General features: G+C 38.8%; 1 protein-coding gene across 1 annotated transcript; it reads right to left on the reverse strand.

Annotated features, from left to right (window-relative positions):
* Positions 1-298: 298 nt before the first annotated feature.
* On the reverse strand, positions 299-18,831 carry itgb6 (integrin, beta 6). Its single transcript, XM_038283243.1, has 15 exons — positions 18,596-18,831; positions 18,213-18,292; positions 17,880-18,078; positions 17,548-17,794; positions 17,276-17,441; positions 17,036-17,197; positions 15,517-15,612; positions 15,177-15,266; positions 13,999-14,133; positions 11,083-11,500; positions 10,783-11,005; positions 10,192-10,286; positions 8,097-8,213; positions 6,129-6,295; positions 299-1,507 (listed from the first exon to the last, which is right to left on the reverse strand). Exons 1-15 carry the CDS (start codon positions 18,648-18,650, stop codon positions 1,412-1,414), a joined length of 2,346 nt encoding a protein of 781 aa, XP_038139171.1. The 5' UTR covers positions 18,651-18,831; the 3' UTR covers positions 299-1,411.
* Positions 18,832-26,374: the final 7,543 nt, after the last annotated feature.

Consider the following 26,374-nt stretch of genomic DNA (forward strand, 5'->3'; position numbering starts at 1 on the left):
CAAAGAAAGGTTGGATGCCTTTTTGCTGTGTTGAGATGCAATCAGTTAACAGATTTTGTTACTTGCAAGGTGGCATAACCCTTTTTTGTGTTGTGCAACGCAAGCATAATATACATTGTATTGGAAAATTTAAGATCCAAAGACCTTTATTTGCCAAGCTGACAAAAGAACCAGAGCAACATCTGGAGTTTGTCCCGAGGCAGCAGAGCCCTGTGTAACAAAAAACTGGCAAGTCTAATCAGATAGACTTTTACAAAAAAAAGGTTTTAAATGTATTTGTTTATTAAATTTTTTTTAAATTAGCTTGTGCTGTAATAATTGTGAGGGAATCACACCAAAGTCCTTCTATAAATGGTTTTCAGGTTGAGACACCTCAGCTTTTGTTTTAAATATGCATAGAATTATGTTCAAAAACCAAAAATAGTTTCTAATTTCTATTAAAATATTTGGTTAAAAAAAAAGAATAGGAGTCTGATATTTTAGATATATCAAAACGGAACCTTCAAATATTCTATTCCATGTATGTGCTATATTGCCAACCAAATTTCTTAAAAAAAAAACTGTTATTTGATGACAATTTATGGGATGTTATGGATTGATGGCTAAAGTTAGCTCTATAACTAACGCAGTGTGGTAGGATAGTGGTCATATTTTGCACTTTAAATGACCGACATGTCATGAGTTCATGAGATTTGCTGTATGCAATAACAGGAAGAGACAACTTAATTTAGAGAAAAACAATCCTAAAAAAATATTAACATATTAAAGTCCCTTGAAAACAAATCTATTCCAAGATCAGTGAAAAAAAATCAGTGGACAATGAAATGCTAAAAGAAACTCAAAACGTTAAATATATAAACTTTTTAACAGCAGTATGACCAGACAATAGGACAACATTGCTGGTTTGACAAGATCAAACTTTACCTTTTGTCGCTGTCAAGTACTAACAAGCATATACATTCAGTCAAAACTGCATATCAAGTAATTCACAGTAAGAAGTAGTCTTGATTAGTTTTCCTTTAAAAGAACAAAAAAAAAACAACGCAAAAGTTTGCATTATTAAAGGCTCAGCCTTGCTTTATAATAAAGCAACAAACATAATAAAACATAAAAACACAATATTTACAAACATTTCAATGAATCCGTTTTTCAGTAGTTATCCACTTATGTGTGTCCCTCTTTACCAAGCTAACATAGCAGAAACATTGACTTTTAGTGTCTTTCAGTATGTTACCAGCAGTGCACTTTAACAGAAATTCATTTGTCATGATTTTCTACCATCTTGCATCATCTATGATGTAAAACAGAATAAAAAGTTATTCATTTTAATCTCAGACCAACGTATCTAAAAAGCGCTGCATATGCACTGAGGTACAGTCAGATGATGGCTTTCAATGCCTCCAGTTTATCATCAGTAGTGATTTATCGTACATTCCTTTCTCTGTGTGTTTTTATAAGTCACATTTTTAAATGTAGATGTGGAGCTTTTGAACAGAGGGTTGGTCCCCTGGAAAAAAAGACAGAAAAGACAAATCTGTTTTGACATGATTAAAAACAATTTTAAGGTCCACATATTATATGAGCAGAAACCAACAGAGCGATTACTTTAACATGGGCTACGAGAGACAGTCAAGAAGAAACCATCTTTTCCAAACAGAAATCCCTCATGATTAGGCTGAAGTTTTTAGCATTCTACATTGGAAGTTTTCAAACTTAAAAAATACTCTATTAATTGCTAGCATCACGACATGGGGCTATTTTGTGGGACTAATGAAGATGATCTCAGTTCAGTAAATCTCAGTATATCTATAGATTAGTGGCTTTCAAAAAAATTCCCCCTCAAAAAAAAAAAAAAAAAAAAAACTATAGGGTGCTGGTGGTTTAAGTGATGGAAGCTATAGATTTTCTTTAAAATAATTTTTTTAGTTTGGATTCCATGAAAGTTTAAAATGTAAAATTGAAATTTACTTTGTACAAGCCAAATGATGGCAACACCATACCACCCCGCACCGACCCCCCAACCCCCCAGGGGGCAGTACCACTCCCGTTGAGAAAGATAGAAAAGTATATAGACAGTGGAACCTTGGACTTGATGGGTTCTATGCACAACTCCACTGCTTCCTGAAGCTCCTTTGTTTCCTGTCTGTCATTAGTGGATAAATTGATTACATCAGTAACCATGACGACAATGGCTAGACATACCTAGACCCTTTCCCAAACTGGTCCCAAAGCACTAACCCTCCGTTTGGGCATTCCCGCGGAGGGTCCGCCACATTAAGTGCAATCCCAAACCACGTAGTGGGTAGGGCGAATGGTAGCCTGACGTAGTCCTACTCAATTCTAGTCAGAATATGAGTCTGATACTGCTCCATAGAGCTGTGATTATGGGGCGTGTATCGAACGAACCAGGAAAAAAAATGCCTCTGCACTCAATTGGATAGACCTACAACCAATAAGAGCAACGGAGTGCGTGACATATGTTAAGCGACGCATAGTTGTTGTCAACAAAAATCAAAGCGTGCAGTTGCACGCCTAGAATAAGAAGATGAGCCGTGATCGCGTTTCTCTGTTCCTCTTTTAAAATTAATTTGCTGTCAATATCTTCTAGAACAGACCTAATAGCAGAATCTGCACACCTCAACTCTCCAGCGGCAGCCATTGTTGTTGTCACCCAAGCGCGCTTTGGTGACTTGGTTGATTATGTTACTGTTGATCATCTGTTCATCATCGTATAAAGGCCGCCCTGACAATTTTGATTGGCCCGCCAGATATTGTGCGAGCATACTCGCGCTACTATGGAGCAATGCCAGACCGAACTTCCCAACCTCAAACGTTGTGGGCGGGACTAAGTTCGGAATGGCACCCAGGCTAGGCGAATGGACCGTTCAGCCTTTAAGCAATGAGTCTGCCTTAAGTGCAGGCTCGCTGGAATTTGGCAGCAGGTATACCAGCACTTAAATTTGCATTTAAATGCAAGTTCCACTGGTTTGCTGTATCTTCATCATTGACGAAAAATCACAAGTTAGATATATGAAAAAACTGTAATTAATTCCATAAAGGAAGGTCATCTTTGAAATAGTTATATTTGACTGTATACATTTGTTTTAGTAGGGGGCAAATATGATGTTTTATGTCACCCTGTGCCACAGAGCTACAGCCATGAACATGGTGCGTCACTATGGTGCCATAGCAATGACTGCTTTCCTTTTCCGTTGGAGGGAAGGCCAACCCCTTCTCGTTTATATCCACACCTTTAATCAAGGAGCCTTCCACAGCTGCGATAGTTAAGTATTAGTGGTTAGGGAGCGGCTTGGGATTCAGCCCTAGTTTAATCAATTCATCCAGTGATGACAGGAAACAAAGGAGCTGCCTTGACTTCAGGAAAGTAGTGGAGTATTGCATAGAGCCCATTGGGAGTCCAAACATCATGAGGATCCTGTGCGTTAGGTAATGTTGGAATGCAAAATGCAAAAAAGCAGGCTAGCTTCCTGTTTGTAGAGTGAGAGAGAAGTTAATCATTTTGAAAATGTACAGAGTAGAGTCATGGCACAAAACAAACCCATTTTAAAAAGTTTTCTATCAAATGTCTGGGGCTCGTTTCACAAAGGAGGTTTACTGAAAATTCTTAAGTTTTCTAAATCTGAAATCAGGGAAACTCTGACTTTTCCGTTTCACAAAGAGAGTTTACTCAATGTCTGTTACCGTAGTAACATCCTCCTAGATCTAACCTGGTTGGGAGCAGGTTCTCTTTTCTCAGAGTGCACTCTGTCTCCATCCTCCTTAAAGCCAATCCCATTGTTTTATTTCCTGATTTAGTCAGGAGAGTTTTGTGCATATAATACAAAAAGAAAATTAGTCATTAGGCCCATTCGGTGATAAAAACACAAACATAGCATGTCCTGTTGACGAGAATCCAGTTAAAGAATGATCGGCAATAATTTAAATGGAATTACATATTTACAAGGAGAGGGTTCTCACACCGCATAAAGAAGTTTATATTCAGAATGTTATCTTTATGAATGCTACCATTTCACCTCACAATCCATCACATACATCCACGACTTTATACCGCTCTCATGTTTGCAGCATTACACTTTTTTAACAGGTATTTAACAGAGCTTGATATCAGTGAGAGAACGTTGATGCGTGATAACAGCATTATAGAAAACAACTACACAGTCAAACAGCACCAGTCACATAGAATGGCTTATAACTGGATCTCTTTCACTGTCTATATTTTTTCGATTGATATGCAGTTTACCATTGATAACAGCTGCTTCTGCCTTATCTAAAACCACCATTTGCCTATTTTACAATGCATCTTTTTTATTTACTGCATTTTAAAGCTTTACTTTGACTAAATTCCTCGTGTTTCAGTCAAATAGATTTATTGTGGTGATTAAAACCACACAGTTGACAGGATATGGGATTTTTTGTTTTTGCTTTGTTTCATATGAGCGATGTTCAAACCATTATTTTATTACAATACATGAAGAACTACTGAAATTATTTTCAGATTACTCATAAATAGATAAATTTATTTAACTGGAAAAGGAATAACTTCAGGGTTAGGATTAGGATTAATTCAGTAATAACAACCTACTGCACCCACAGGTAGGTAGGAAGCACAATCTGAAGATATTCTATGGGACTGATAACTGCTAATAATGACCATTGATTGCGATGATAACATTCGAAGAGGCTGCAAAAAGCCACTTAATATTTACTCTGTAATGGAAGACAAACTGAGGAGGAACACATGAGATGATGCACAGCTCCTATCTGTTTTAAACAACTTTTCTATACTTCATCTTAACCTGCTGCCAGTTGATTTCACCTAAACAGAATACATTGATCCACTAACATTCTAGCAATTAACTAGTTTTCTCCGTAATGTTATGATTGTCACAACAGGCTATGGCAGGCCATTTTGATATGTATTCGTTTGACTGAAAAGGTGTTTCTGATATCTGAAATACATTTTTTCTTTGTCAAAAGAACATTTCCAACAAAACTACATTCTTCACACCTATTCTGGATAATATTCTAGATATTTAGAAATTAATTTCAGATCGCCATATTCCTGTTGTTATAGCTAATAACTTGGAATTTTTTTGATTAGGAAAAAAATATATTTTAGATTTCATATATACATATTCAGTCCAGCTGATAATTTTCATTTAAAATGTGTAAAAATTTCTAGGTATAAAAACAATCATTCTTAGGGGTACAATTTTGTTTGTTTTTTTACTTTCTGAAATTGAGTTTCTGCTGCAAAAATGGAATTTAGAAAATCTGTTGTTACAGTTCCAATTAGGCATATGATTTTGACAAGGAAGAATCTTATTTCAGTTTTCTACAAATGGAACATTAGAGAGGAGAGAGCTTTTAATAAATGTTAAAATGGCCTGCTAATGTGGACTTTATATAAATGTATGCTTTAATTCAATTTAATCCTATTCCATCTCCCTCTTGTTTGCAGCTGTAGCGCTTCTGCTCTGACTTTTAAATACATTCTCCAATATTTTTTCTAATTCATCAAATCTCTAATTTCAGTCAATTGAAATAGACATTTCCTGTTACCTGTTGTCATGGTGACTCGTCAAATCGGGGCTCCACTGATAATGGCTTTAAATGCTTATACATGTGCTAAACTCTAAGTGGACCTACTCAAGAGTTTATAAAAATAACAGCAGCCATTGTGAAACTGAAAAATCAGAGTTTCTAACCTTAGGCTAGCTAGAGCAATAAGAGATGAGGGTTTAAATCCATCTATTTTCTATCACGCTTACCCCAAGTGGGGTCACATGGGGTGCTGGTGCCTATCTCCAGCTGTCTACGGGCGAGAGGCGGGGCAGGGTTTAAATCTGAGTTTGTTAAACCTGCTTTGTGAAATGGGCCTCTGAAATTCCACATAAACCTTTTACTCTAACATTATTGCCCATGATGTGGGAATGTAAACTTGGCAGAGGTACTCGAATAAAGTGGTACTTTACATGACATTGAATAATAGTGAAATTCTGGATCAATTTGAATAAAATTGAAACTTATACTTTAGTGATATTATAATAGAATTCAAGAAAAATATAAAATATCAGCATCTACATCATTTAATCAACAGGTCTTACCGTCTGCCATTTTGCATTTGCCCGCTCAGCCTCAAACCTCGCCACCTCTTTACGGTCGTGGACCGACACCAGTGCTTTCCACACAGCCAACAGAATCAAACCAATACACACAACAGAGAGGGAGACTCCCAGAACAATCATAGGGATGTTGGGTGGCTCTGGACATCCTGAGACAAGATGAGGAGGAGATGATTTAAGGGAATTTTATTTTCAAAACAAACATATTACAGGAAAATGTGACCACTGCTAATCAGACAGCCTTCTAAAACCACTTTTTTTTTATTCAGAAAAAAAAAATTGTGCCTTTGAATCTTTTATTAGGATGATCGATCCAAAATCGATACAGGAGTGGTTAACATGCACAAAAACAATGTGCATCAAGCTTCAAAGATCATAATCCCCATAGAAAATCTATGGTGTGAGCCAAGTGCAGGATGCATAATCAAAGGGTGGACATACACTGTACGATTTTCTTTACCCTTTTTGGGCCTTTTTAGGCAGTGATGGGACTAACGGCGTTGAAAGTAACGGCGTTACTAACGCCGTTACCTTGTTTTAGTAACGAGTAATCTAACTAATTACTTTGACTGTAACTATAACGCAGTTACCATTGCAGACACCCCGTTACTGCGCGTTACTCAGGTCGCACAATTAACCTTTTTTCATGATAGGACTCGTGCGCAGCTGCGTGAAGCTGACACCCCACCCACGTCAAAAAACTCTGCAAATAGACTGAATGGTTAGTGCAACGTTAGTGCAGATTTGTGCAGAAAAAAAATATTGTTTGTGCTACTTTTGTTTAAGAGATATTAAAGATTATTTTTTAGGTCATCCAGAGGTGCGCGCCTTGTCATGAGAGAGGGGAGGATGAGAATGGCTGATGTAGAGTGAGATTCCATCTGTCAGTTGGGTAGGTGGGTGTTTCTGCTGGCGGGTGTTAACGTTCAGCACACACAGAGAGATGGAGAGTGAGGAGGATCCAGCAGCAAAACAGCGTTTTCCACATGGAAATACCGGTGTTACGTCGAGCTGCGTTTCCCCGCCACATAACGCTTTCCTCTGCATCTCCGCACAGCGCAGGTGGCACGAGTCACCGCGCAAGCGACAGGAAACGCGCATGCTCGCTAAAGGCGCGCAACAGTCGCCCTATGCTCGCGCCACAGGAGAACTATGGAGAGCGTGAACGATCAAATGATAGCCTATATGAAGAAAGGGAGAAATATGGATGGATGGATGGATGGATGGATGGATGGATGGATGGATGGATGGATGGATGGATGGATGGATGGATGGATGGATGGATGGATGGATGGATGGATGGATGGATGCTCTGACTTTTCAACCTACTGTATTTTTTATTTTAAACATTATTTGATGGCCTTTGTGGCAGGGATGGAGATCCATATTTTATGTCACACACAGAGTATACATCTAGATAGATAGATGGATAGATAGATGTTGCAGTATCTATAACAACCCAAACATCCTCATCCTCATCATGCATCCTATGTGGTATAGTATCGAGGGAGAAACAAGAGGGGATCAGCTTATCACGACCCCCCCCAATCGGTAATCCTTTGCAGAGTTTTGAAATTTAGTTGGCTCTTGTGAGGTGATCCTGACCATATCCTGCTGTTGAAGGAGAGTTACAAGCCAATCTACAGTACCTCAACGCTCTGTTTAAAAGTTGCTGTTTGCATCGCTCATACAAGCTTACTTTCCAAAAGATTTGTCTTATGTAAACATATATAACCAGAATGATTGACAATTAGGAGGACCACTTATTTTAATGATCCATCCAGAAAAACAACATCCTCCACTATACCTCAAAGTACATCGATTGAAAATATCGTACAGTGTACGCCTGCCCAAAGACCCTGGAGTCCGGATGACATAAAGTTTTTATCAAAGGTGTCCGTCAGTTTCAGAAGGTCACGAATCTGTTGTAATTTATCAGAAAAAACTTACCATACTTGTGTGGATTGTAGGCAATGGTTCCAGTCTCACCCTCTATTACAAAAAACGCCATCCTGCACCCATTCTCCATCATGAGTGTACATTCCATGGAAGCCTTCTTGTCATAATCTAAAAAGCAATACAAAGATTTATGAAGTGAATCTAGTAGAAGCATCAACTACATACATTTCTGCAGCCTTTTGTGCTTTACTGGAGAATGTAAAAGGATAGTTCTTTCCTCTTTTGACTTTCAGTGGGATTTCCATATCAAACATTATAATCTAGTCACACAAAGGCTGGAGAAACCTTTAGTGATAGTCAGATACACCTCTCAGCTTGCATAGGGACAACGGTTTTAAAAATCAGCTCTTCCATGATGGATGACTGGCTCCTTTGGCTATTCACTGTCACTATAATAGCACTGCCTGTACAACAACGTAAATAATATGTTCCCCATTGTCCTGTGGTATCTAAAAGGATGCGGTTGCAGACTTCAGAGGGACACATGAGTCGACTGAGGTCGGCATTCCTCCAAATCACTGACCCAAGGTGAAACTTAGCATGTTGACCCTGATATATAACAAAACCTGAGTTGAAATATTGGTATAAATCCTTTCTTTAACCACTGATTTAATTCAAGCAAATATCTTTCACCGTCTTGGCCTTTTACTCTTGAGCTTTTTTTATGTCTTTAATTGAACAAATAGTGAAAGTCAAAGTGTCTGAGCTGGAAACTTGTATACGTTCCCGTTTTGTTGTTGCCTGGAGGAAAATTGTTAACCGTTAACTGTTGCATATTTGAGTGAGTGAAAACTGTTTGAGAACTGTTTCCTTGTCAGTGATCATTCAAGAAATATCTGAAATTCCAGTTTGGATGCCAAATCATCTTCCACACTGCAGCACAGCAGACAGGGAAAATGGCACCTCAACTTTTTTTCACACTAACTTTGACCTGATTACAAGGCAGGTTTCAAGTACAAGGTCATGGGTAAATTGAGGTGGATCTTGACTCATTTAAGCTTCTAAAATTAAATTTCTCGAACCAACAGATCACTTTTTGTAAACCAAAATGTTGAAACAATGGTCTGGACTTCAACAAATCCCATAAATAAGATAAGAATAATAAATAAAAAGTTCATAATAACAAGTCAAACATCATGCTCTCTTTTCGCTTAGTAATCAAGTCAATTTTGTTTATGTATTTTAAAATATAAATTTATTCAAATGTACAAATAAAAGGAATACCCCTAAAGGCCAGAGAGAGGATATATATATATATATATATATATATATATATATATATATATATATATATATATATATATATATATACACACACACACCGTTAATGTTTTTTTATAGCATCAGAACAGCATCATCCCATAGTAAAGTCAGTTCTGGTAAAAATGTACAAATACCCTGAATAAATTAATGTAAATGCTAATTATATCTGCATATATCTATAAATGCATATCTACATAAAAAAAAATCTACATATTGATGTTACAAGTAAAATACAATCAATTTGATGGTAAGCCATAAAAATAAAATTGAAGCAATGTTGTAATTTATTCTTTACTTTTCTGTGTCAGCCGAAGTGGGTAATTTTAGTAAACCCAGAGTCCCGGATCCTTGGTGATCAATATGATAAGGCTTAACTCTTAGCAAGTTTTCACAGCTGGCAAGATAAGACAATATGCCATTGTACAAATGAGTCAGGTGTGTCGATAAAACAAATTCAAACAATGGACAACCAAAAAAAGAAAGTATATGCTCAACCAGAGAAATCTTTGACAGATGGAGCAAAAGTAAACATTTAAAAAATAAAAAAACACTTTTTTTGCCGTTTCTACTCCATTACAACCATTTGTTTCAAGCACTTCAGATCTATAAAATATTTGATGGTCCAATTAGTGTTGTGTGTCAAACTACAAAACACCGAGTTGGGCATCAAATGTCTACAACAGTTGCCCAATGTTTTTAATAATGCCTTTATTTAACAGTCTATGTATATCTTAACAAGCAATAATAGAGGTCACAAAATGCGGGCAATGTAAGTGTTAACTCTGGAACCAGTGGTACAGGTAAAACAGGTGGAATCCATTACCTGCCGTTGTGTTTATGGAAATTTTAGCAGCGTTGCAGTTTTGCTCACACAACCCAAAGTCATCCTTCTCAAGCAGATGGCACTCCACGCAGCTCCTGATGATAAAGACACACAGAAAAAGAAACGGTTAGTTTAGTGTAAAATCTTAAAAAACCTACATTTGATGAAGCTCCGTTACTGATAGAGAATATACAAAGAAATCACAGTGTTAGTCACTTATCAACATTTTCCCAAGGTTGCACCCCTCTCTATCATCAGCATCCCCTGTATTGCTGGTATCAAATGGCACCAGCCCTGACAGCTGCTTTACAGCAGAGAAACGAAATCTTTTAGAGCTGTGTTGGGGACATAAGTGTCTTTTGATGTTACAGGGAAGGTGTAGACATATGTGAACAAGAAGAACAAAACGTGATATCCCTGAACTTAAAAGAACAGTCAGATCATGTAGCACAAAGGAAAAGTAACACAAACAGACATAAAATTGGTGTATCTTCATGTAAGGAAATATCAATCCCAGAGATTAAGCAGTTCTAATTTTCCCAGGTTAAATCTTTATTCAGCTAAAAGATGAGGACATCGGTTTTTACCCACATTGCAGAGCTACAGGAGTCGCCGCATGTCAGACACCTTTCACATTTAACACCAGACGCCCCAGGAACAGAGCAGATGCACTGGCCACACTTGCATTGCCCCCTGCCACTGCAGAGGCTGCCGTCCTCTGACATACATGCCTCGGTGCTGCTGCTGCAGTTGCAGTATTCTCCCGTCCAGCCGCTTTCACAGCGACACTCCCCGCAGTCACACACCCCATGACCTAAAAAGTGTTAGATCCTTCAGAAAAACAACACCACTAAGAGACAAAAGTACCAGCATTCACATGTGAGACCTCACCTCCGCAGAGTTCTCCTCGGAAGCGAACACAGGAGTAATTATCACACTCACAGTATGGTCCGTAGATCCGGCCGAAGCTGGATGCATTACACAAACACTGCCCGCAGTGACAGTCCCCTTGACCACTGCATATCTCAGAGTCATTAGAGATGAGGCAGTTACTCAACAAAGCGGTCTCCTCATTGCATTCACACTGGGCTCCCAGAAACCCTGGCTGACACACGCACACGCCACAGTGGTAAACCCCTTGGCCTTCTCTGCACTGGCTGCTGTTTGCCATAGGAGGCTGCTGGCAGTCACAAGAGCAAAGGGACTCGAGTTCCACTTCCAGACTGTCCTGCAAGCCCACTGGTTTGAGGGAGAAGTGCCGCACTCCTGGCACACATCCTGAGGTTCCCACAGACACGTTAAATACAACCTGCAGCACAAAGACACAAATTCAATTCAAAAGAAACATTGATAAAATTAAAATCAAAAATAAAATCTGTCTAAAGTCTAAAGTGTAAGTCTAAAGATTCCTAGAAGTGTTACTGTTCTGGTATTCATAATGTCCATAGTAGGAGGAAATATATCTGGACTTGTCAGGACTTTGCCAAAGTTTTCTTTTGGAGGGATCTTTGAGTTTAGTACTTACTTTTGGAAACCCAATGTGAGGCAGCACTAGGTGCTTTAATAACTGATCTATTCAGTCTTTATAAGCCTATGAAAAAACAAAAACAACAACAACAAAAAAATTCTATTTCAATTCCCAAACTAGGGCTTGATCATCCTCATTTTACCAGCTGTTTTTAGGTGTTAAGTGAATATTAACAAAAAAAATCAAGAATATTAACAAATCTGTTAAAGGAGTGTCATCTAGGAAAATGAAGCAGACCATTCTAAAAATAATAGATGGGGTCTATAAAGGAGACTTACAGCTTTTTAAAGGGGGATACTTAAAGATATTCATTTTAAAGTCTAGCTGCTTTCCCGATGTCTTTCGAAGTTTCAAATTAGCTCTCTAAATGATTTTAATATTTGATTCAGGATTTCTGAGCTCAACATTTTTTCAGGTTTCTATTTTGCCCATATAGCTTGAACTTTTTTATTACAACTTTTTCTAACAGCTTGTCTATTCAGACAATTGCTACTTTAACAACTTTTCTTTAGTTCACTTTGGGGTCACCAATCTTAACGCCTACAGCTGGTAGAATCCGTATCAAACATATTAACCCTTAGTGTAGATGTCTCTGTAGGAGCCATTAACAACAGAATTCAGTATGAAATTAAATGCTTTGTGCAAATCATAGCATAATTAGTGAATATTAGCTGATGTTTTTTTTCAAAAGGTTTTTGCAACAGAAGTAAAGCAAAGAGTTTTATGACTGGTAAAAGTAAGAAGAATCCTCACTCTTTCTGTAAAAAATAAAAACAAGCTACAGTAAGGACAATTGTTACAAGTGATTTTCTACACACATGAATGGTCCAGTGAGCACTACTGGAGCATTCATCAGAAACCAGTCACGGCCAGATGTCCAGATTTCTGGCAGAGGAGGCAAAAGAGATGTTCAAGAACCAAAGTACATTCACCGTGCTTCAAAACAATCTAGGAATGGCAGGGAAAGCAATAAGTAATGCAGTTAACCACGCTGTTTAGCATGCACACTCACTGTACGAGACTTCAGTAAAATCTCATGCAAAAAAAGGCATGTTTAAGGTTTACAGCAGGGGATTTGAACAAGCCAGTGTCTAAGCAGGTGGAGTCGAAGCTGAACTTTGAATATCCTTGCAAAGATTACGTTTGGATGAACATTGGTTCTTTAAATCCCTGTGGAAAACCACCACCAAAAGAAAGTTTGGGGACATCATGGTGTGGGCTTTCTAACAGAATATGGTCCAGGTATATTAATGAATGAGGAAATGGACCAAGACTATCTTAATAATAATCTTTTTTTTTTTTATTGGACGATGAGACGAATGTGCATTTGCCTGAGAGAAAATGGTCCCAAACATATAGATGAGGGTATTCTAAATAACATTTAGAGAAAAAGAGTTAAACTGCAAAAAATGGCTTAACAAAGCACCATGATAGTAATAAATCTTCAGGATTTAAAAGACAAAAGATTATGAGAAAGACGGGTTATAAATCGCAACCAAACAATGCATACATACATTCAATAGGTAATATGGACCAAAAATAATATCTGGATATTTTTAATCTGCATGGCAATATAAGATATAAAGCTCAATATTCTTTTCTTTCCCCAAATTGGTCTACAAAGGCACCTCTGAATTAAAGCTTTGTCCTAAATGACGCACACAGATATTAATAATAAACAGCTGTCTGCTGTACGTATACAAGTGATGAACATTAGTATATAATAATCCACCTAAATGAGTGAAGCTTTTGAAGGGCAGGGTGGTTTGTGTTCAGAGAGGGCGATTGGTGGGGTTATGGGAAGTTCAGTGCAGACAAACAGGGAAGAACAGAAAGAGGAACTGGGGGGTCAACATAAAGCCTCTTACTATATATAATATAGTCTGATCTTATATCTCTGAGAAAATCTGGATATATTGATCAGCCCTAGAAGATATCTTGAAGTTGCTTTTAGCAAATAATTTTTCATTACAGTTCTTCAAGTGTTTAAATACTAATTTTCAATTATTTTATCCATGACATTTTTCATGTAATAAGGGGCAACAGATATGAATTTGACGTCATTGCAAATAATACAAATATATTTACTGAAAAAGCATCTGAGCTCTTCAATACTTCTATTGACCAGCAGTATAGTTTATTGTCTGCATCTGTTGCAAATGTATCTTATCTTTCTCATTAAATTATACATGGTGCAGCACTTTGAACTGCACTAAACTGCCCTGCATGAGCGGCACACTAGCACAATTAGCAGTTGTTTCAAAGCAGAAGTAACTGACCGTCTCGCCTGGTTTGATGTTAGAGCACTGTTTTAGATCAGGAAAGACGGTGCCATTTGGACAGATGGTTGTAAAGGACATTTGAAGATCCTGTGTGTCTCCAAGGACCTCAAGTTCAATTTCTGAGCGCAGCTCCTGGAAAACAGTTCACAAACTTTACACTTCATCAGCCCGTATGAAAAGGAAATAGATACTGAGGAAGGTGTCCCTTGTGTATCTTGAAAAGGGATCTCAAGGAGGTTGAAAGCAGTCAATTTTTTCACCCTGCCTTGACCTGTGATGTGCTAGCCATTTGAGCCTTCACTTACGTCTTTCATGTGAGTCATTGTGCCAGGTGTGTTTAAGCAAACAAGACGGCTGAGAGAAGAATGACAACCGACCTCAGGTGGAGAGTAAATTGCATGATGAATGGACTCTGACAAACTGTCTAGATGCGAACAGAGGGTTAACTGTAACTGCATCATGAAATGGAGGTGAAAACTAGGCCATGTGTGGGATACACCCAACCTCACACAGATTTAGTCCATAAATCAAATCCAGAAGTCTGCAGTGTTGTTCTGTAAATAACTTTCAAGGTATTTAAAGTGATTTGGCTCAAATATCTCTTGGAAAAGCTAAACCATAATCCAAAATTGCAAGTAACTATAAATACACATTACCTGCCAACTATTATAGCATATTCCTGTGTTTGTATTTCATTCCCTCAAGGCAGTGCAGCTACAATCAGAGTGATAACATAGACCTATTTCCTCAGTGTGGTTAAACAAAAAGCATAACTGGGCACAATAATTAGAGGACTGGGCTTCACTCGACCGCGGGTCAACGCCGCCGGGGGGGGTTTACTAAACGACCCAGCCAAGAGTGGTGAAGGGAAGGAGCGGGGAAGAAAGAGCAAGTAAGAATCAGAGGAGATCAAACTGGTGGGACAAGCAGAAACTTGCTGCGAGACATGTTGATGCAAGGCACATTATGGGAAAGGTAAAGAACTTCAGCAGAAGAAAGAAGAATAAAGGGGAAACGGAGGACAGGATTTCTGGAAAAGGCCAGCTCATGGCTGTCAGAGGATCGGCTCAAAGGGAATTTCAAAATTGGATAACTAGTTCATCAAAATACAATAGCAACAAATTTGAAAGTTTTTCTTTAGGGCACATCCTCAGTGACTAAGACTGTTTATTTACCTTGTAAGCTGTTACAATCAGTTCCAGGATGTTTCTCGAATCTGATGCCAATTCTCCAACTGTGGCACCAGGTATGAGATTTGCATAGTTCTGAAAGCAAAACAGCGCAGATAAACAACAGTGTTGTGGTTACAACGTGGACAGCTCAAATTTCCATAATTTAAAGTATGGAAAGGCTAAAGGAAAAAAAAACACTGAGCCAGTTCTAACAAGCTGAATACAGCTCAATAGATAACTATGTTAACCTCAGTAAGCATTACACTCCCTGGAGACAAGTATCTTTCTGGAATGGGTTTACTCCATCTGGATACATAAGAATAATTACGAAGGGAGGAGATACCTTGTAATTATTTATCTGATTTTTTGTAACAGCAAATATCAGGAGGATGTTGTTCTCCACCAATTTATCAATCAGCTGCCCGAGGGATGGATATTCCTAAAAAAAAAAAAAAAAAGGACCACAAAGTTAATAATGAAAGTTGTCTGAAACAATGACTCATGGAAGCTGTTCTAATAATGGCCCTGACTGTAGAGACTAGTGAAAAACATCATCCACATAGTCTAGAAATACTGAAAGTGGATTCAGTACTGTCACTACAGAATATTCAACTGCGTCCTGAGATGTAGTCAGATATAAGAAAGCTAATAGTACCCAGGTATAAAAAGAAGAAAAGGGCAGGGTGTGTGGGTCGGCTCCGCAGGTTTCGGCAAGAATAGAGAAAAGTATCTGAGTTTGTTTCATTTAATAAAGATGTGTAGAAGACGAAAGCTTGGATCTAAAAAAAGCTCCCCTACAGCACAAAGTTTCTTGTTTTATTGCATTATAATAAAAAACAACAATGTACTGACAAAATTTAAAACAAAATAGTGTATAAGATTATTCCTTGCTTTTCTGAAATAATAAAATCTACAGACTGCAGAAAAAAGCCTAATTGGTAAACGCAGCCAGACTGCACGTAACTTCAGTTTAAAAAAGATAAATAACAAAATGAAGCTTTTCTTTGAAGGCAGCAGTTATAAAATTAAAAGTTAAAACTGAGGTCTGGTTATGGAGAATATACCACAGCAGTAATCAGCCAAGAGGCCCATGGTAACTGTGGAGGATCTACAGCAATCCACAGCTCAGGTAGAAGAATTTGCGGACTTGATAGCTATTAGTTGTGCACTTTACCAATGTGACCTTTACAGAACTGGGGCAAAAGGTTAATGCGTCATTGAAAGAAAGCCTTAGTAAGGCCTTTTTAAAGTTAGCAACAACCCATGTAAAGGACATAGCAGACACATGGAGGAATGTGCATTTCTTAGATGACACTTCAACCTTCCGTACAGGCAAAACCGTTTACCAGGTTTCATCTCAACACTGAAACATGGTGGTGGCAGCATTTTTAGCAGCAACACATACAGGAGGAAAAACAGCAAAAGACTTGAGACCAAGTGGTTTACCTTCCAGAACAAAAGCCCTTAACTTTGTAGCTAAAGCAACACCTTAAAATTTGGGAGTGCTAGAATTGAAAAACGGGTGTTTCGATCTAGACCTAACTCTGAAGCAAGACCAATAATTTCACTCCTGAATATCATCGGCTATAACTGCAGCACAAGGTGGTTATCTTGACTCAGTGGGACTGATATAAAAACAAACAGACCTTTCAGATACGATCCTTATGAAAAAACAAAAAAATAACACAATATACTACTTATTACTATTACAAAAAGAACATGTGGACTTCTTCAATGACTACTTTTAAAAGACTCAGATTCAATTTAGGATCACTGGTATTATAACTTCATTATTTAAATTAAGTCCCTGACCTAGCCTGCCTTTTCTAAGCTACCCTTTGACTGCTTAGGTGAATATTTACCTGCTTTTTGGACATAGAATATTCATTGTTTTCATCCAAATGACACTGCCCATCATTAGGAATCACAATCCCGGCCAATTTACTGTCCATCCCAAAGTGTGAGTCCCCATCACTGACAAACACCAACAGACGCATGGAATCATTTCTCCATCCGATCTTGTCCTACAAGTACAGAAAAACTTTCAAAACATATTCAGAAACCGGAAATTGGAGAAAGAATTGATTTATTTCCAATCCTACCCCACAAACGGCTGCCTGCATTATAGCATCAAAACCACATTCCACGTTGTCTATATTAGCAGACACGCTCTGCTTTGCGACGATGTCATTAAAGCTGCTGGTTTGGCTTGTCAAAGACAAGACGTGCTTATAGCCAAATGTTGGAAGGCAGTATGAGTAGACGTCACTGTAAGGAATGAGGAGTAAAGGAAAACAGAAACAAACATTACAATAAAAACTATGCTGAAGATGTATCATTAGCATCTTTTCTTGCTTTGTTATTAATTAAACACCTGCAGGGATTGGCCAGACTTTTCTCAGTGATCTTGATGAAGGGAAGAACAGGTTTTTCCACAAAAGAGCCAAAGCCTATTCGAAATTTACTGGTGAGTTTGGACATCTCTCTGGACAGAGAGGAGCCCAACTCTCTGATCATTTTAAGATCATCATGCATGGAGGCCGATAGGTCCATCAGGTAGTACATATCCACAGGATAATCATCTGTATGTTGAACCTTAACCTGAAAAGTCTCCTCACTGCCTGTGGATACAGAAAAAAATATTTATAGTCTGAGATTGAGAACCCGACTCCAGATTCTCCACTTTGGATACTCGGATTGAAATACCTGGTCGTAGCTTGAGGGAAATTTTTTGTGGAGAAATCTGAGTGCTATTTGCATATTCTATCTTTTTTCCGAGGGGTCGTTCTAGGAGAATTTGGCTTTCAGAAACAGGGAACAGGAGATGGTCCCTTGAGCATCCTTTTTCTAGCAAATTATCCAGTGTGTCACATCTCTCTGAGACTGAAACCCAGTCTGTGAAATTCTGAAAGATGAAGGAAGTAATGCAAAAAAAAAAGAGATTGTGCTTTCTAAATATCTAGCAATATAGCAAGTTTCTTTTTGAGTAACACATTTGCTATTGCATTTTTTAAAATCTCAGTATGAAGTCTTGTTTACCTCCTGTGTGCACCAGGCACAGTGAGGACTGCGCTGCAGACACTCATCACAAGTCCCAGCCTTTACAGTTGAACATGATCCTGCAACACACATGAACTTGTTACCAGTATTTTTTTTTCTTTTAATGACTGAATTGCAGTATGTGCATTATATCTGGATCCTAGTTTAAACAGACAACCACAACTAGGAGCTTTGGGGAAAATTCTTGCATTTTTGCATTAATTATACTCCAAATGGCTTAATATTGCTCCTTTTTTTTTTTTTTTTTTTTTTTCTTTTTTAATAATGATGTCAAAAGTCACCAACATTTATGGCCTCGTTTTGTGCACATGACAACTGAGCTGCCCTTTAATCTTTAGACATGGAGCAAGGCGCCAGCTTACCCTCCACGGTGTAGATCCAGTGCCGCAGAACCAGGCTCAGCAGTAGAAGCCACATTAGTCCGTGAGATTACTGGGTGAGGAGAAACAGAAGAAGAATGTCTCAGGTTGTCTCATGGATTATTTCCAAGCGTGAAGCACATCTAGCCGCATGTCTCCCTCAAATGAAAGTGTATCAGCTACAGACAAGGAGCGCGCTGCCGCACCGCAGCACCTGGAGAGGAGGAGGCTGCGCGCAACACCTTTACCTGCGCTCCACTTCCGTCCAGGTGAGAGGAGGCGGGGGCGAAAGCAGATTACACACTTCTCTTCTCATCCATCGCATTGCTGTTGTTCCTTTTTAACATTTCTGTTCCGACTTTATAAAGAGGCCAAGATTCAGAAAATTTAAACAATTATTATTGCCTATATCTCAGTTGAAAATGGGCCTAAATAAATGAAACAGAACGCAAAAAAAAAAAAAAAACTAAATGCATCGCACATTATTCTAAACCACATCGTATGGTACTTAGTAGGATATGTTTTTGCAGATTAAAAGGCCATATGAAATGGTCTATTGTGTAGTTTCATCTAACGTGCAAATGAAATTAATAATACTAAAGTGCAATGTGTCAGCCGAAGCTCTACCTTGAACAGATGCATTTAAATAAGAATAAGCACTGCATAATTTTTTTTTTTAAACCTGGGTGCTGATAAGGCTGTGGTAAATCATTTCAGATATTTTATTTCATTTAAATGCACCCATCATCAGTAAAATGTATAAAAGGCTGAAATATTTTATACAAAAATAAAGAATGTTAATAACATAAAATGAATAAATAAAGTGGATGAACAACAGTGCATATCCCTATCTTTTGCATTATTACAAGATTCAGTATTTTCTCACTTAGCATGGCAATAGGTTTAATATCTTTGCAAACCCTCCCTCCAGTGAACAGCTGTCTTTTGAATTCAGGTCTCTGGTCTGTCTGGGCAATTCTAAAATTTCTCACTAAACCATTATGTTGTTATTTGGGATGTTTTCTTTGGGTCATTTTTCATTCTGTCTGATATTATGTTCCAGGGATGACTGATATTTAGAGTTCCTCCTACCTTGATTAAGGCCCTTGTTTTAGCTAAAGGACACACTCAGAATGATGCTGCCACCACCGTGTTTCTCTGTGAGTAAGTGGAACCAGATGCAGAAGGCTTAACAGGTTTTAAACCATGCATGGAGACAGAAGGCAACACACAGAAGACTGTAGAATAGATTCATGAAAACCACCTGCTCTTTACTATGAGGGTGAGAAAAGAGCAAGGCAGGCAGGTGAGGAAATCAGAAAATAAGGGGACACAGCTGTGGTGGCTGGCTATAAGGAACTAAGGGGATGGAAGAATACTGAGGATAGAAATGACGATATATCCTCTTAACTATAGTTACTTTAATCTTTAGGGTGTTTCTAATGTGCTGCTCGTGTGTGACTGATCCCTGATTGGGTTTTCAGGGTAATTGTTAACATTTGAGGCCCCATCCACATAGATAGGAGATTAGTTGAAACCACAAATATATTTTTTTATATATATTTATATAAGGGTATGCTTACATAGCATATCTCCTGTGACCTTTACACTCAGCAGGCTGCTGTTCCTTTTTCTTATAATTTATACTCTTTCTCAAGAGACTGTAGATCCATAGTTTTTACTTGTAGCCTCTTTTTAAAGTCTTGCTATCCTGATTCCTGCATCTTAATTGTGTTTATTTATTCTTACCCTTTTTAAAAGTATACTCTCTTGTTTTGTTTTTATTTTTCCTTTTTTTTATACTACTCTTCTTTTATAGCTTCCATTCTATCATAATTTTCTCCTACTGCATTTTCCTTTCCTTTCATTTTATTTCTCTTCTCCTCTTGTTTCCCTCTCCTCTAACTTTACACTGACCTAAACTGGAAGTTTGTAAGTATCTCATGTTTCCCAGAATGCATTGTAAATTAGGGTGCTTATGTAATAGCCCTAATATTAAGCCTGTTTTGGGTTTTTTGGTAATAAGATTAGATGTTGACATATGAAATGGCTATGATTGGTTCCTTAAAGGCTATGGTGTCCAACTGTGCGTGCATACCAGCACTCTCTCATATATACTTCAGTGTTGCAGGGTCTCAGCAGGAACATGACCTTGAAGCTATCCTCTCTTAGAAACCAGGGCACATGCAGTCGGCTCCATTTGTTTATTTATTTTTTGCTAATTACTACATATATAACTTTTATACCAGGTTAGATGTAAAAAAACAGAGGTGCAGAAGAGAGGATGAACTCTGGGCTCTCCCTATTGTCAAAAAAGGCTATTTGAGGTTACACATAACCCAGTTATGGGGAAATCACTGTGTGCACGCATGAGAGAGCAGAGCATGCATGTGGTGTGCTTTTGCAAACTGGAAGGAATGAGACAAAGATGAATGGAGGACAAGGTGGAAATAGTGAATGAGAAAAGAAAAATGATAAATTGAATAAAATGGACAGAAGAAAGAATGACTAAAATAAAGTTGTTGTTTTTTTTTACAGGTATTATAAATGTAGCCCTTGTATGGCTACATGAGTGGGATGGAGACACAGGCAATTGTCCTTGGGGACAGTATCAGCTCTTTGTACAGCTTGCTTTACACTGATGTCACAAGTCACACTGACACACAGCAGGAACAGTGAAAGGCAGTGACAGTATCATCTAAAATGGTGTCAGATTATTTTCAGCTAACTCTGAGGTCAGTTGTTCAGTCGGTGAATAAGGTCTTCTTTGTTAAGCATTGTGATGCAGTAGAAAGCAAAGAGACAAATTACTGCAGTCTGATGTGAACCTTTAGGGTGTTATGATTAAAATATATTCTGGTGCAACCCAGTAAATTAGAAAAAAAGTACAATTTTCCATTGATTAAATTGAAAAAGGTTTAATTACATAACTGTTTATCTCTGTTAATTTGGAAAATTACCCTTGAAGCTAATAAAGAACTTCTAAAATGAGTTTTCTCATGAAATATCAATCTTGTATCAGATCAATAAAAACATGATTTCTAATACAGAAATGTCATCTTATGGCCTACAAGGTTATGAGGAAGAATACCTGCTTGACAGCTTTACTGCTGACACATCGCACATGGAAATTAAACCATGAAGGTTCAGTGCCAAAGAAACAGGCATAGTGTGCTATCCAAATTATTAAAGAAATGTTGCGTAGAAGGAAAAACTTTGATTGAAGAAAAAGGGAACCAAAGTTTTGGAGAGATTTAAATGCTGTGGACTGCAGCTGAAATCAGAGCTTAAAGAGATGGACTACTTGTGGAGTCCATCTAAGGAGCATCTTATCTGCATTTTGGTCAGTGATATAAAGTTCTGTGTTTAGGTAAACTTTGCATTTAAGACCTGAGGAAGAGCTAAGAGCCCTGAACTGCTTCAATTGCAGACTTTTTTTTTAGAGAAGTTCTTATTTTCCCTTACAACTGTCCCCCACCTCTCCTGGGATGTGTTCGAAGTTCTGCCGGAGATAGGAGTTAAAGCCCCGCCTAACAGGGGACTCCGCTAGACGTTCTCAGCAGACCCTCACAACACATTTGGGCCTGCCAGGTCTGATCGGCATGCTCCACCACCACCGGAGCCAACTCACCACCAGGTAGTGGTCAGTGGAAAGCTCCGCACCTCTCTTCACCCGAGTGTCCAAAACATACGGCCGCAAGTCAGATGAAATGATGACAAAGTCGATCATCGAACTGCGGCCTAGGGTGTCCTGCCAAGTGCACATATGGACACCCTTATGCTTGAACATGGTGTTTGTTATGGACAATCCATGACGAGCACAGAAGTCCAACAACAGAACTCCACTCGAGTTCAGATCGGGGCAGCCATTCCTCCCAACCGCGCCCCTCCAGGTCTCACTGTCATTGCCCACGTGAGCGTTGAAGTCTCCCAGCAGAACAAGGGAGTCCCCAGGAGGGGCACCCTCCAGTACCCCCTCTAAGGACTCTAAGAAGGGTGGGTAATTTGAACTGTTGTTCGGCCCGTAAGCACAGACAACAGTCAGAACCTGTCCCCCCACCCGTAGGCGGAGGGAGGCTACCCTCTTCACCGGGGTGAACCCCAATGTACAAGCACCGAGATGGGGGGCAACAAGTATGCCCACTCCTGCCCGGCGCTTCTCACCGTGGGCAACTCCAGAGTGGAAGTATGTCCAGCCCCTCTCAAGGAGACTGGTTCCAGAACCAGAACCATGCGACGAAGTGAGACCAACTATTTCTAGCCGGAACCTCTCAGCCTTACACACTAGCTCCGGTTCCTTCCCCACCAGCGAGGTGACATTCCACGTCCCAAGAACCAGCTTCTGCAGCCGAGGATCGGACCGCCAGGGTCCCCTCCCCCGGCCGCCACCCAACACACCCAACCTTATCGTCTGCTAAAAGTTAATATGATGGAGTCAGATCAAAATATTAACTTGAAGCCCTTTAGTGGGTAACATTGAAAGGGAAAAACAAAGTTTGTTGGATCATATAGACAAGTGCTGGATTCTGTCTCTTATGAATTTCTCCACATCAGCTCAGTAGAGATCGGGAAGATGTGTTGATAACAAAAAGATGACAGATAAAGATATTGAGATGATAAAAGTTGCTGACTTCTATTTATCCACATTAAATCTTCTGGTAGGAATGTGTTGTCTTGCATCTAACATCTAAAAAAAAACATGCATAAAGGCAGTTTGGAAAAGGACTTCCTTTCTCTATAAGGTGGGGTAAAGCAGCTTTTTTACTGTTTCTTAATCTATGAGGTGTTTTCTGTGTTTTCAAGTTGTTAGGGTACAATAACATCTCACCCACTGGTATGGCCACCGGTGTGTCAGGGGTTGCAACCCACAGATGCAGCTGACAAACCTGGCAACCTGCTGGATTGACCGTATTTAAAAAAGAAGCAGCTGAGAAACTGGACTTTGATGAAATAATCAATGTCTTCAAGGCAAAGCCATGTCGTCATGCGCAAACTCATTGGACTCTGCTTCCAATAGTTGTGTTCAAATGGTTGCTAGCTTTGTTGATCATGCATACTTTGTTTACGCTATGGCTCTTTGACCATAGATGTGTACGAGCATGATTGTGATATATTTCACTGTGTTATTTCAATGAGAAGCACTGTCTGTGTGCGTTATGTTTTTCTATTACTTAGTCATCTGTTTGAGAGCATTCCACTTGTAAGTGTTTAGAATTGCTGTAAATCCATGCTGAGAGACTCTCAGTTGGCATCTTTAGTGACGTTTCAACAGGTGTTTTCATCGGCCAGAGAAGTTGAGTAAAAAAAACATACCAAAAGCTGTTGAGAAATGCTTATTTCTAAATGAAAATTAATGTTTCCAAGTTCCCAAAGCGCTTTTGTTGTCCATCTCCTTGAGCTAATACAAAAGTGACATACACAGCCTGTGTTATAAAACTGTACTTTTCACAGCCATACGAGAATTTTAATAAATATATGTAATCATCGCAGATTACACTGTAGACTGTGATTATGCAATCTGCTAATAGGTGGTTTTGTGCACAAATTAAGCTCTGAGAAGTGAATGGGTTTCTTTAATTAAAACTTAAAAATAAATTGTAAGAAGGAAACACAAAATCTGGAATGAGATAGCAAGCAACAAACAGGAGATTCCAGTACAAATGCACAGCATAAACACTACGAGGGAGCGAGGAGGGCAAAGCAGGCAAGTGAGGCAATCAAAAGAGAATTAGACACAGCTGAGATAACGAGCAGAAGAAAAGCGATAAAACTGAGCTGAAAAAGATGTTTAGGAAACAGTGAATAGGCCTAAAGAGTAAGATAAACATTTAGCTACATCCCAAACTAATCACCAAAGATCAAAACAGGAGAGAAAAAAGAATGACAAATATTCAAACTATAAAATAACAAACAATAACAAATGATTAAATGAACTGGTATAGCATACAAAGACAAAGGGAAGGGAAAAAGACAAAAGGAAAATAGAACCAGAGTCCAAAAGAGCATATAATTGTACCACTTAAGTTCTGCCCAACATTTCCAGTCATGTATTTTATTGGACCATAATATATTTCATCACCTATTTTCATGTGAGTTGTTTTTGCAGTCAATCATTGTTTTTCTATATAAGAAACATAAAGCAACTTGAAACTTTGAGACTAAATGCTTCGATGCCCATTGAGAGTGCGACCTTAACTACTACAAATCTTCTGATCTTCCTTTTTCAATTAAGTACATTAGTTTGGTGCATAGAGTAAGGATTGAATTACACTGAGTGTTTAGTGCCTTCATTACCTAAATACTCCTTCTGCCTTTATTGCATGACTACATGGCTGTATGTGTCACCAAGACCAGACTATGATTTTAGATGTTCATTCATTGTATTTGGGCCGAATAACAGTCATAAAATACAGCTAAGCTTGGCGTTAAGCAAACACAGACAGGACTCAGAATAACCTGGAAATGGTAACAGGTAGTTTAATGTTTAACCCAGGAATCATTGTTGTTACTTCTGATTTTTTCACCTTGATAGCTGACTGAAACAACCCCGGAGACCTGTGGTAGAATATGAAATATGCCTGAGTGTGTGTATGTGCCATGCCTGTAGTTCAGAGGGTCGGAGGGTGTGACGTTGGGTAGGTGTTGAATCATTGACAGCTGAGAAAGAAATATCACTGCTAGTGCATACTCAGGAATCTCACAATTTGACGCCACACCCATGTGAGGCTAAGTCCCATCTGTCACCTTAGACTTAAATCTCACCACTACCCCTGTTATACCAATCCCCTTTTTTTTTTTGCTCCTAGCCCATTCAGCTCAGCTCCAGATTTTGATCTATCTCACCCTCTTGAAGAGTGCAACTGTGAGGTTATTTCATTTGGTCTACTACCCTCATATCCTGCCTCTCAGCCTACCTGGGATTTCCCGTTCTCTCCCTTAGACACCTTGCCTCAGCATGATGCAATTAAACCACATTTTGCAACTTCCTTCACTAAATATAATAAATGACTTAGACATAACAAGGTGTCACACTTTTCTAAAGTAAAAGGTTTGTTGATTTAAATCTGATTTCTGTGGGTCCATCAGTGTTCTGTCAATATCATGACATGACCTTTAAAAGAATTTCCCTCTAATGCATCTATAAAATAAAAATCCTTGATTTTTTTGGGCAGGCTTCTCTTAGCTCTACATACATCTAAAACTCACAAAAATGAAGGTGTGCATAAAGCCTTCAATGAGCAGACTCACCTCCAGGGCCGTTCTCTGATAACATGCTGTCCGCTCTCAGTCTTTCTTCCTCCCAATCAAGTGAAAAATGGAAAGAAATCTGACCAACACCATTAGTCTGTTTATGTCCCAGCTCCCGTCAGGGAAACAGTAAACCTATTGTAAAAGCGCCCTTTAAGAAGCATGGCGCTGGGGTGACCCTGCTGCCCATGCTCCTTGGCTCATGTGTTTTTGTGTGTTAGGTTGTGTGTGTGTGTGTACGTTTGGGGGGGACGGGACGACATATGTGTGCATGAGAAAGTGGGTGAGTGGGTGTGTAAACATGCATGTGGGGGTCGTGTGTGGGTGTTTGCACAAGCTCCAGCTTGCCCATATGTGTGTAGAGGGAGGTTGCAGTGATAATGACTGACATTAACAACTGCAGGCAGTGAGATATCCACAGGAGCTGGCTTCTTTATTAAGAGCCAACTTGCCTGATGTGCTTGTGTTGCAACCCAGAGGCTGCACCACAACACTCCTGAGCCAAAAGTATGGACTCTCTGATAAATCTGCACC

Source organism: Cyprinodon tularosa, unplaced genomic scaffold, assembly GCF_016077235.1.
Source record: "Cyprinodon tularosa strain WSP-4 unplaced genomic scaffold, ASM1607723v1 ctg191, whole genome shotgun sequence".
NCBI lineage: Eukaryota > Metazoa > Chordata > Actinopteri > Cyprinodontiformes > Cyprinodontidae > Cyprinodon > Cyprinodon tularosa.

What these genes read in the sequence shown, in the direction of transcription:
- itgb6 (XM_038283243.1), bottom strand. Translation starts at nt 18,650, where the DNA reads ATGTGGCTTCTACTGCTGAGCCTGGTTCTGCGGCACTGGATCTACACC. An exon ending in TTCCATAAACACAACGGCAG is followed by an intron (nt 8,214 to 10,191) that starts GTAATGGATTCC and finishes ATTGCTTTTTAG; the next exon opens with ATTATGACAAGAAGGCTTCC. An exon ending in CTACAATCCACACAAGTATG is followed by an intron (nt 6,296 to 8,096) that starts GTAAGTTTTTTC and finishes ATCTTGTCTCAG; the next exon opens with GATGTCCAGAGCCACCCAAC.